The sequence below is a fragment of the Spodoptera frugiperda genome, chromosome 30, assembly GCF_023101765.2.
Source record: "Spodoptera frugiperda isolate SF20-4 chromosome 30, AGI-APGP_CSIRO_Sfru_2.0, whole genome shotgun sequence".
Taxonomy (NCBI): Eukaryota; Metazoa; Arthropoda; class Insecta; order Lepidoptera; family Noctuidae; genus Spodoptera; species Spodoptera frugiperda.
Window position 1 is genome coordinate 7,260,887 of NC_064241.1, and position 12,424 is coordinate 7,273,310.

At 37.8% G+C, this 12,424-nt stretch overlaps 2 protein-coding genes across 13 annotated transcripts in view; one reads left to right on the plus strand and one right to left on the minus strand.

Moving 5' to 3' along the window:
* LOC118269576 (protein unc-80 homolog) overlaps positions 1–10,006 on the plus strand; it is a 32,491-nt gene extending 22,485 nt beyond the window's left edge. For 7 of the 12 annotated variants that reach the window (XM_035584727.2, XM_035584729.2, XM_050707105.1 and 4 more), the window contains 16 exons: positions 360–525; positions 917–1,078; positions 1,375–1,578; positions 1,787–1,903; positions 2,343–2,477; positions 2,778–2,901; positions 3,193–3,405; positions 3,821–4,005; positions 4,374–4,539; positions 4,898–5,089; positions 5,452–5,571; positions 5,965–6,075; positions 6,230–6,441; positions 6,701–6,888; positions 7,344–7,483; positions 9,375–10,006. In XM_035584727.2, coding sequence (XP_035440620.1) covers positions 360–525; positions 917–1,078; positions 1,375–1,578; positions 1,787–1,903; positions 2,343–2,477; positions 2,778–2,901; positions 3,193–3,405; positions 3,821–4,005; positions 4,374–4,539; positions 4,898–5,089; positions 5,452–5,571; positions 5,965–6,075; positions 6,230–6,441; positions 6,701–6,888; positions 7,344–7,483; positions 9,375–9,493 — 2,554 coding nt within the window. In that variant the 3' untranslated portion in view covers positions 9,494–10,006. Of the gene's footprint in view, positions 1–359; positions 526–916; positions 1,079–1,374; positions 1,579–1,786; positions 1,904–2,342; positions 2,478–2,777; positions 2,902–3,192; positions 3,406–3,820; positions 4,006–4,373; positions 4,540–4,897; positions 5,090–5,451; positions 5,572–5,964; positions 6,076–6,229; positions 6,442–6,700; positions 6,889–7,343; positions 7,498–9,374 lie in introns of all 12 variants that reach the window. The other 5 variants (XM_035584731.2, XM_050707108.1, XM_050707107.1 and 2 more) reach the window with 3 other exon arrangements.
* A 34-nt stretch (positions 10,007–10,040) lies between these two features.
* LOC118269577 (nucleoporin NDC1) lies at positions 10,041–12,010 on the minus strand. Its single transcript, XM_035584740.2, has one exon. The coding sequence runs from the start codon at positions 11,764–11,766 to the stop codon at positions 10,078–10,080; it is 1,689 nt and encodes a 562-aa protein (XP_035440633.1). The 5' UTR covers positions 11,767–12,010; the 3' UTR covers positions 10,041–10,077.
* Between the last annotated feature and the right edge of the window lie 414 nt (positions 12,011–12,424).

A 12,424-nucleotide genomic window follows, 5' to 3' on the forward strand; every position in this document is an offset into this window, starting at 1 on the left:
AGAGTGCGTGCGCTCTCATTAGCCGGCTCGAATAAACCAACCACTCAGAGTGCCGAACGCGCTCTCGTTTCAGTACAGATTTCTTTGTAAATTGCTAGACTTTACAAAGATTTTGACGGAATAAACGTTCTTATGAAGTTGACAAAAAATCCATCAATGTTAATAAACACAGTAAACATGCTGTGTAATCGTCATTACAGTAAATAAAAGAACACAGACACAAAGAACACCGAGTAGAAATCGGTTAAATCTTAAATTGTTTAAGTACTCATATAATACTTCTAATTGGCCTTATTTCTGTCTTAAAACACACTAGGTAGGCAAAAAAAGATTTTACAATAATTATAATCCTCTCATAGATCGTACAACGGCCCTTATAGAACGTCTCCGGAACATAAAGGTTCGTCACAGAGGACGGGGCCTCGCACGGCTGCGGCTACTATCATCGCCTTTGAGGAGTCGCACTCTAAGTACGATAACTCTAAGATGCCTGTTCCTGAGTATACTGGCGCTGAAGATTCAGAGGTGAGTGGTAGTTAAGATCGGAGTAATAATTAATTAAATAAAGATTTTCAGTGAAATATCATTTATCATTTTATAAGCCAAACATATCCACGGCAACGTAGCGTAGCACATCTCAAATGGAAAAGCACCCTAAAAATGCAAATACGGTTTTGTTACTTCACGCAGTTAGACGTTGGACGTATATTTTCTGAAGTTTATAAGCTAATTATGCTTTCTAGCTTAATTGTTAGGTTACAAAAGAGTAATATTATCAGCCATGAATAGTGTTGTCCTCCTCCATCACTCTTTTCTTTTTCACTCTTCATTGATATCTGAAATACTTTAATTATGCACTACTTTAATATGTATTTCTTTTTTTCAATCTTAACTAACTTTATACATTTCTCAACAGCTGGTTCGAGCAGAGTATCGCAGGCCACGCGATGTTTTACTCTCGCTGGTAGGAGAATTCATCGGCCGAGCGACTAGCCGTTTGCTAGAAATCAACGGCTCGAACCGAAGCGGAGGTACGGAAGGCAAACCCGTTGAACTGTTGGATTCCAAATCACATGCTGTAAGTTCACACCTTCACTCTATTGATATTTAGTTTTGTGTGTTTTTTGCCTTAATCTGTCTTATAGAAATGTTTCTAGTTACGAAACAAGACTAAGGTCTACAAAGGTATTTTAAAAATTAAATAATATATTATTATAATAAAATATGTTTTAAATTATTTAAAATATTTTTAACACAAGAATACAGTCTTGTATACTGTAAATAAATTTTAAATTACTGTAAATTTTATAATTACTACTGTGAAACTTTCTAATCATATATTCTATTATTAATTCTTCAATTCATCTATTTCAGCGTCTAGCAGAAATAGCACACTCGTTACTGAAAGTGTCTCCCTACGACCCGGAGTCCATGGGCTGTCGAGGTTTGCAGCGATACATGACACAAGTACTACCCGCTGCAGACTGGGCTGACGATGCCTTACGACCGGCTCTCATCATGATACTGAGAAGACTGGATAAAGTGTTCCTCAAAATTGCTAAGAAACCTAGCATCAGGGTAAGATTTTCATTTTTCTTCTGAAAACAATTTAGTTCCAACACGCTTATTGTTGCCGAGTTTCGAAGTTGTCATTAATATGTACCGAGTTAGAAATCGTGTATTGTGGTATAAACTAATAAAATAACTGACGGAAATAGTTTTCTAGTGGTATATAAGTACTATGTTGTACTATTTTTCTTTGCATTATGTTTTCTAAATCTTCCAGAGAAACACCGATTGGGACTCAGCAGCAGTTCTACTGAAAGGAGTTTACGAAACTATGATACGATGCCCCTATATAATGCATTGGCAACATGTGAAAACTCTTCTAAATACTGTTCAAGTAAGTCGCTCAAACAATAGCATATGCGATTCGTATTAATAGATGTTCTAATAGATAATACTGCCACGACTGATACTGATACGACTGCCTCGTTGGTCGAGTGGTCGCAAGTGCGGCTCTCGAACAAGAGGTCTCGGGTTTTATTCCCGGGTCGAGTAAAGTATTACTGGGCTTGTTTCGGCTTTTCAAAAATATTTCAGTAGTAGCACGGAGTCTGGAAATGTGTCCAGTATATGGCAATAGGCTCACCACCTATTACATGGGACTTATAAAATAAATGGTGAAAAGTGGGTGTACATTGTATAGCGGCATTAAGTACCGTAATGTGCACCTCTGCCTACCCCTTTGGGGATAAAAGGCGTGACGTTGCATGCATATCTAATAGATAATATCATGTTTACCATTTTTTTTGTTTATATATTCTTTATTCCTTTCACAGGCTCTAATAGTATCAGACAACAACAGCGGCGAGAACTTATCATCAGCTACTGCAGCGCTAATGTCGCAGCCACCCCCTCCACATTTCTGCAGTACTGTCGTGCGACTAATCGCATTGCAAATCATTAATACAGGGGTAACGTACTTTTACTACATTAGTTTGTACTTACTCAAGTAACTGTTTGACGAGAAACTTGACTAGTTTCAAGGCACACTAGGGGCTCATATTAGTTTTTACTTGATACACTTTTTGTATCTCTTACAACTGATTGCAATCCTCAAGGCGTTTGCTAGGTATAGAGATCTTATCAAGACCTGTTCAACTATAGATCAAAATAGATGGATGTGTCATTTATAACAAGACACAAACTAATGAGATTGAATTTTAAAACTCAAACAAATAATAAGCAACTAGTTTATTATTAATTGTTTACAGGATAGTTATTCCCTGGAACAAATGTGTGGAGGCAGCGCATCGTTCCCCACAGGAGAAAAAACAGAAAACATGTTGATGAATCTCTTCATGCCACTCTGTTTGCGTGTCGGAAGTGGTAGGAAAGGTAAGTTATCTTTTATATTCTGTTCTATACATATATACTCTGACAAGACATGATACAATTGAAAATTAAGTTTTTCAAACAATCTTTTTAGAGAGAAAAACTAGTTTACTAGTTTAAGTTTTCAAAGTCGTTGACGTCAACTCGTCCAAGTAAATGCCTAACATTTTTCATTCAATTTTGAACCTTATTACTTTTGCAAGTATAAGTCTTAATCCATTTTTACAGAACCTGTACGTACTAATAGCACACGGTAAATGGACCATGTATTTAACGCTAACTATTCCTTTACAGACGTACCACCCCTCCGCCAATCAGACGTAAGCTACCTAGTATCGGTAGTACTAAACGCGTTGTGTCCCCCGGCGCCGCCCGGACAACTGGCTGCAGTGAACGCCAAGCTCAATGCTTCCGACAACCGCGCCAACTCACTCACATTCACTGGCAGTAGAGATGCAAGGAATACTACACGATTGTCTAATCAACTGTATAGGATTGCTTTCTTAGGTGTGTATAATTGTCTATTTATTGAATTTTTGTTGCTACGGGCGAAGAAGAATTTAAGTAGATTGTTTGTCTACTACTTTATTATTAATGAACTAGATTTATCTTGCAATTATAACACACAATAGTCAATATGCAGTAGAATACCAGTGCAACGCTCCGTCTTGCACATGCTGAACTGGTCCCAATTCAACGCAAATTTTGGTATTTTTTTATAAAATCTCACGTATATACAAACATTTGTATAAACTGTACATGTCACTTGTCTATTTAGCGTGTGGAATAAATAATTTTTCTTTCTTCTACTTTCTCACGTTGGTAGGCAAATGGTATACGTATTGAAGTTAACAGACTATGCACCATTTAAGTTATAAATCCCATATAATAGTACCTAAGTGTTACCTATATCTACTTTCAGCACTGAAAGTGATGTGTGCGTGCTTCACAAGCGAGCTATGTACGGAGTGGGGCCGCATCGCGCGCGCCATGCGGGACCTCGGCCGGAGGAACGAGGCCGCCCACCATCTCTGGGACTTCCTCGAACATGTCGTCACATACAGGACGCCGCTATATATCTTGTTGCAACCGTTTATTGTGCATAAGGCAAGTGTCTTATACCTATCGAAGTACTTTAAATGTTAATTTACAGGACATATTTGTTGCAAATGACCTAAAAAAAAATGGGATGTTTAAAAGTTAATCTTGTACATTTTGGAAACTATTCATTTCTGACCGAGAAAACTTGGATTTGATGACTGATTTTGCCAACTCAACTGGATCACTAAGTAGTTGGTTAAACGTAATTATGGACAATTTCATGAGTAGATATCCCAACTATATATGTATATGGACTTGCGCTAGCCACTGGATGCAGATCGCTTCCTGCTGGCTTATCTGGAAGTCATAGGAGAGGCCTATGATTAATATGGATACCTTTTGGCTAATACAAAACTTCCCGATTATATTTATAGCTATCACAACCACCAATCGGTGACAACGAGCGCCACATGCAGTTTGTAGTACGGGAGCGAGTACGAGGACTCAAGCTACCCGCCGCACGGGCCAGGGGGGCGCTACTGGCTGAACTAGCGAGGGAACTCAGGCATATGAGGGATACACATGACCAGTATAAGTTCGGTTAGTATGTTATGGTTCTATTTCTGTGATACCATAATCATAGGTGGATGTACTTAAACCTAGCATATTGATATCTATTAATAGCAGTTCTTTAATCATAATGGTAACCAAAAGCATCTTATTTATGCGGATTCTGTATGATTTTGTTAAAATTGGTATATAAACAGACCTTTTGTCTGTATATGAGACAACAATAGAATCACTTGTGTACTGAACCGTGCCGTGAAGTACTACCCAATGAGGAACAGATTCTTTGTCTATGATTCTTAAAAACCTACCGTAATATCTGTTATACTAGTTTTAATTTTGAACTACACTACAACTTCATAAAAAATACAACTTAAAATCCCACCCTTAGAACAAATAGCAGAAAACCTGGGTCAGGCGGCTGGGAAACGAGCCTCGGAAGTATTCCCTCGTACTACAACGGTACCGGACAAGCACCAACAACATAGACCCTCGCTGATATCCATGCTGGTGGGCCGCGGGGGCACTGGAGGACTACCGCGCACTCCCGACCATCCTTCTGCACCCTTGTCTGCGCAAAGAGGTAAGGAGAAGAATGTGCTTTTATACTTCATTTGAACGTGTTTTGGTGCAGACGTCAGTACATCAAGGCAAATACAGTGCCTTATTTAAAAAAAACTGCGGTTGACGGAGTTGTCGGATGACTAACTATAGGGCAACGTATCTCGGATTAAATTCCCTTAAACATATATGTGTTTGTATCTATTTGGGCGACACACTGAATAGATTTTTCGGGCCTGGTGTTCATTATATACCCACAGCAAAGCCGAAATTCCTTATGAAATCTTTTTTAATGCACGTCCAATTAGTTACCGTAACTACTATCTATACTATGTACCTAAAAAAAATTACTTCTTTCATCCATCCATTCTTACTTTATTACAGAGTCACTATCAAGCAGTTCAACTACAAGTCAACACATGCCTACATTTGAGGCGCAGCTCAATAGCGGCCGAATGAGCGACAACAGTAATAACAACGCTGGCAGTGGCAACTCTCATATGGGTAAGTAAGAAATATTGATGGGAAGATATTTTCCATACCTTTAATGTCCGAATACTCAAACGCTACTCAAATTTAAGACACGCTCAAAACTAGTTTTGCCCCTATTAATTCTTTATAAAATGACAGAGATAGCACGATATTTAAGTACAACTTAAAATTGAGTAGCAATTCAGTATTCGGGCGTAAGTCTAGTAGATGTGTGAGGAGAGCTTGGACGATGTATTTAATTCCGTCTAAATAAAATTAAAGACTAAGAAAGAGAAGCTTTTTTGTCAAGAGGTCGTTCGTCTCAGTCGCTCCTGATGACAATAATACGTACCTTAAAAAAATAAGCTTACCTACCTTAGATTTTATCGTGTCATTGCATTTAATAACTTCATATATTTCCTACAGGTTCACTGAATAACTACGGAAGTGATAAGCCGACCGCTAGTACTCCGTCCTACACAAGCACACAGACCAAACTGCGGTTTGTTCCTTCGGTGGAACTGAAGTTCACATCCGGTAAGTTTTTGTGTACTGGTCTTTTTAAAGGTAGAATAACAGCTGTCTTAAACCGCCAACCGTTATAAAAAAGAAAACTGCTTAAATTTTAATGAAATTTTCGGTAGATACTTATCATTGATCATCTATTAATACTGTTTACTAACAACCACAGGTGAAACATCAATGAGTCCACTGTCCCCAATGTCCCCGGGCGAAGCGTCTTGCGGTGAGAGTGTTCCTGCGAGGGCCTCCCTGGACAGTGACCTGTTGGTGGGAGATCACTCCGACACTCCCGACGCAGGGGAACGACCACGGTTACAACGAGCACATGGACCTTCGAAGAAGACATTCAAATTCCGACGTAGTAGGCACACGAAGCCTGATGTAAGACCTCACTTTTTTTTCGTTAGTTTTGATATCGTAGGCTTACGAGAATTTCGACTAAGACAATTTTACTGTCTGATTAACGATGGACCAATGGAAGATAGCAGAACTGATGGGGACTGATAGACATTTCGAGTGTTTTTGTAGTTTGACTTTCTAAACTGGTGGTTTTACCTTTCAGAAATGATTTTACCTACTTTCGTTTTTGACCTCAAATACCTTAAAACATGGCTTTAATTTACTATTCTTCCTTACACAGGTGAGCCACGTCCGCCTGGAATCAGACGATGGTTCCTCCCCTGGGCCAGAGACTACTCCCCTACGTCGCGCCTGGTCACAACCGCCCTTCCTGCAACCAGCCTACATCAACACCGACACTTCATACGACAGTGAAATCTCGCAGACGTCGTCCACGTCTGGATACAGGCTAGCATTACCCAACCTTCAGTAAATAGACGACCAATACTAGGTGTGGTCAGCATGCAGTCTCGATGTGCAAAACCTTTCGAAACGGGTTTTATGTCGGCATGATTGTCAGTCATTACATCATTTGTTGTGTGTGCACGGAAATCGTAGAGTTATAAATTATGTTTATCTATTTCATCGTTAATTCATTTGTTCGGTGTTTTTTGCAATCATGTTTTACCAACAGGTATCTTTCAGGCCGGAAAGTATGACTATGGTAATTGCTCGTTAAACATAAATCGATGTGTTGCCATATTCTCGCTATGAAATAATAACACAGGTAATAAATATTATCACTGGATGGATTTGGATGTTTTGGCAGGCAAATTATTAAAAATAAGAAAAGAAATATAGCTAAACTACTTAACTAAGTAATAATTGCACGTGTTGAGATGATAATGCGCGTGAGAGCGCGTATCGAAGTATGTATGTTGCAGGGAGAGCTACAGCCTGCAGGCGTCGATGACGGAGTCTCCGGGCGGCAGCGCGCGCGTGGCGCTGGCGTCGCCGGAGGCGGGCGAGGCGGGCGAGCGCGCCGACCGCTCCTGCAGCGCCACGCCGCACGCCAGCCCCGACGGTAAACAACCCTTCGTATGTACCGCTCTACTTATACGCAACCCCCCGCACTCTCGTCTCTCTATCTCTTTCCGCCTGTCGCCTCCGAGCAGTCTCCTTTGTCGTGAGTTATCGTTCCGTCTTTGCTTTGTCATTTCCAGGTGATTTAGTGATGTTTTGTTACAATTTAGCGCAATCCTTTTAACCTTTTGAACGCCAGAGCGTAAACACATCGGCGCCTCTTCTACCCCAAGCCACAAATTCAGTACAAAAACCTACAAAAAAAATAGTGATTCCAACATCTTAACGAAAAGTTATCGATAACCAATGAATCCGTGCTTTTCGTTCTATATTTTTTAAATAAATATTATTCGTTGCATTGGTCTTTTATTTAACTTGACCCTATTTGGTATCATACTATCATTAAACAGCAGTTACTAAGTTCTAAGCAACCTAAAAGCAAACATTAGAACTACAAACGAATAAATCAATAATATAATAAGGTACATCACTAATCTGGTTCGTGACGTCATCCGCCGACGTGAAGACACGTCTCTGGCGTGGCTGGCACGACTTTTGACAACTTTCTCGCATGCGAGTAGGGATGTGATCATGTGATATTGTGGTACATAAAAAATAATAATATTTTATTATTTAAAACAATTTAATCATCACTACATAGTATAAAACAAAGTCGCTTTTTCTGTCATGTTGTATGTCCCTATGAACGCTTAAATCTTTAAAACTACGCAACGGATTTTGATGCGGTTTTTTTTAATAGATAGAGTAACTCATGAGGAAGGTTTTTATGTATAATACAGGTATAATATATCACCATTGCACCCATGCGAAGCTGGGGCGGGTCGCTAGTTTTACATATAATTATTAGTCGGATTCTTCGAAACTTGGCAAACTTATGTCATCCAAGTCCTTTTGCTGTTCAAATTTTAATATTACCACCGATCATAATAATAAATGTAGTAAAGCACTAGCAGACTCCCGTAGCGCTAATGACGTCACCGCTTGACGTCCATTCCCGTCTGTGGCGTACAGGTAACTGTCTATGAGCTCTTACATAGGGATGCGCGAGAGTGGACAGTAAACTATCGATTTAAGGATATCAATTGTAAGTTCTTTTCCACATTTTTTTAAATATTATACATTAGGAATATTCAGATACGAATATTTGTCAGTAAAAAGTAATTGTCAAAGTAATAGTAAGCTACTTTCAATAAAATATTTCATAAATTTGGAATATAAGTTACCTTACCTACCCATCACTAGCTGACGTGTCTTGACGTCTGTGGCGTGGGGAAATACACAATTTTACGGATTTCGATTAGCAATATTTGACGATTGTTTTTTCTTGTGAATTCAAATAATGAATATATCTTTGTGTCAATTTACAATATTTCACTAAAGTAGTTTGAAATAATAGGAAAAAGAAACACAGAAAACTTAATTTAGTATATTTATTTTGTATTTAAAAAATGTCGTTTTCTTGACGTCTATAGACGTCGGTGGCGTGTTTGGCACGATTTCGTTAGACGTCTATAAACGTCCGTGGCGTTCAAAAGGTTAAGGCCTTTTAAAGGGCCGGCAACGCACCTTTGGTGTTCATACACCCGCAACATCAAACCATCAGGAGATCAGCCTGCGCGTTTACCTATACCATAAAAAAATGCCATAATGTGCACCTCTGCCTACCTCTTTGGGGATAAAAGGCGTGACAATATGATACGCCAAATAGATGAAGAACAGTTTCGAGCCTTCTTCTAAACTGGTACCTGTCCAATAAAAATTGTAACATTTCATCACTAAATGATCCTTTCTTTTCAATGTTGCTGCTTTTGTATTTTTAATTGAAATAATTATATAGGAAACTCATACTAATGCAATCTTTCTCTGCCTAGCTTCTCTAAGCTGCGAGTCGGGAACATCGTCAGCAGAACGGACCGCCTTACTTGGTGCTGCAAGCCAGCGTTCTCTATTGTTGAGTAGCGACTTGCGAGATGAAGACACTCTACTTTGAATACTTATTACTATGCAGCAGTGGCATCTGCTAATCTAACCAACACTTGGAAGAAAAGAATAAAGATACAAGGATTGAGGTTTTGAAACCATTCAAGAGTTATACATACTTGTATAGGCAGGTGACAATTTTGACTGAAATGTTGAAAAATGACTAATAATAGCGTAATTTCCATTCCTCTTTTATATTGTTATAGAAATGTCTCACAAGTTTAAATACTAAATAAGATTTATCAAGCACAAAACTTGAATTACTGAGGTTAGAAACAATGTACTTTTTAGATCATGTGGTTACCAGATAGAACTTGTAACACCAAATAAATAAAAGTTAGACTTTTGAATATTATTAGTAGTTAAATGTCGTCCTTAGATATCTATTATTGTTATAACAGTCAATGAATACTAGTCTAATATAAATTGATAGTGATGTCATAGTTGAAATACTACAGAGTCTAGTTTAATAAGTTCCTAAGTTACATTTTTAGACAACTTTAATAGACACATTTGTTTCTAACACCTTGTTTCATTTCTTTCCAAATAAAACTCCATTTAAAAAAATACTAAGTTATTGTTTATTATCACAAATCATGCTTCTTTACACATCAAAAATGGCTGTAATGCTACTTGAATATCAGGATCCAAAGGTATTTCATGAATGTACTTAGAGAAAGTAATGGCAATCTTATAAATACTTCTTTTCACTGATGAGATCAGGGCAGTCTTCATTTTAATGGCAAAACTATCATTCAAAATATGCTTCCTTGGCACCAGGCCAGGTTTTGTCAATTTATCCAGATTTTGTTTCAAGTTAATCAAAGTTGATATAACAATAGGCAAGTCATTCTGAACAACTCCATATTTGTCTTCATTCAATGAGGCAGCAGCAATACTGGCTAAACCTTCACAAGTCCACATCACTGGCTGAGCTTGCATCAACAAAAACTTTAGTTTGGTGTCAGTGAGTTCTCCAAACAAATAATTTATGCCAGGTTTTTGACAAAGTTTGTGAACAAACACATTAAAATCATCTTTGATAGCATTTATAAATGTGTCCTCTTGTTTGTTCTTATTGTGATCCTTCAGTTCCTTCAGTTTAGGTGATTGTGCCATATTCCTTAAATTCCCAGAGAATTGAAATCCATTACTTGTTGATACATTTCCATTTCTAAGTTTGGATGCCTCTGCTTCATTAGATTTTCCATCTCCATTGACAGCATCTAGTTCCTTACTGAAGTCATTAATAATGCTGATGCACTGCTCCAACAAGTTGTTCCAATTCCTTGGATGTCCACCAGGTTGAGAAAGTGTGTATATCTGTTGTCTCCTTGCCAGATCAGTCATTGACATAATTCTTAAATCTTGTGCTCCCAGGTATCCATTAAATTGTGCTCTCAGAGCCAATGCATTGTGTAGCACTAAACTTGAAGAAGATTCGATGGGAAATTTCATTGGCTCAGTAAGAACAATATTAAAAATAGTTCTCATTGTGTAAACTGACACAAAGAACAGACTTGTGTAAAACCAAAGTCCAATCCAAATTCCAGATTTCATCAGATTAAAGACATTGTCCAAAGGAGGGTCTTCTAGATACAAGCTATACGCCTCCGATACCAGGCTTCTCGGTTTATTTCCCCACAAATAGTAAAAAGCACAGTAATAAGCAACTGGCATCACTGAGTTTCTGAATCCCATTGAGAGAATATTGTTAACAGCCAATTTAATTTGCTGGAACTTATCTTGGTAAACATGAGGAAACATGAGCATTGTGGTTCCAAAGATGTGAATGTTCAAAAAATAATACAATCCCATCCACATGCCCGCAAACTGTAGAAAAAGACTTGGCTCTACCAGACATTGGCCATCATAAAAGTCACACTTTTTCTTCAATATGTTGTAGTTACTTTTTGCCAGAGACGAGTACAAGCCCATAGTGAAGTAACCACTGAGAGCATACAATACACTAAACATAGCATTTTGTACAGAAAACATATTCAAGAACGTGGAGAACCTGGTGAAATATTTAGGCAATGGCATCATATAATAACTTCCATAAACATAGGCTTGAAAGAAAGACACCAATATAAGCAAAACGATGTTTAGTCCCATCTTCCAACCAAATATATCGTGTAGAGTTGAAGTAATCCATGACACGGGATGCAGAATATCCACTTGTATTAGAAAGACTAGCACAACGGCAAGGAACGTCTGGAGTCCGATGTTCCATAACACTGAAATAATCAGTCTCTTCGAGAAAATATCACTTTGTGTTTCCATGACGGCCGTTACTTTTTATTTCCTCACACTTTTTCGCTTACTTATCCAAATTAATAAAACGAACTGGCATAGTTATAAAATGCGCTTTCTGTACTATAAGGGCCTCTAATGTTAACTTGTGTCTTGGTAGTTAAAGATGCAGAGTTGAGGCCAGCGGCTTTTTAAAAAAATAACCTACAACGAATTCAAAACGAAATTCAACCGCACGAATCACAAAAATAACCAAACTGTGACACTGACATCAAGTCAACTGACATGCAAAATGTCACTAAAGACGACTATAGACAAGTCACAAGTTGTATCATTGAATAAAATGACTCACTACAAATACTAGTCAACAATACACAAACTTATAACATAATATTATAAGTATTATAAGTTGGTAAACTAGCTGACAAATTGTTATCCTTTCATTGACGAAAAAATTCCAACCCCAGCATTTCAACAACAACAACTTGTCATAGCCATACTGAACCTATAATAAAATAAATCTTGTATTTATTTCGATATTAATTTAGTAAATAATGAAGTATGATTTATTTTATTCCATTTGAAGTAATTTTTAATAGTTTCGGCTTATAAGAGGTGTTCTCAAAAAGATTCATAAGACTCATAATCTAAAAAATAATAAAATGACAGTTTGTTCGAATGTCACTAA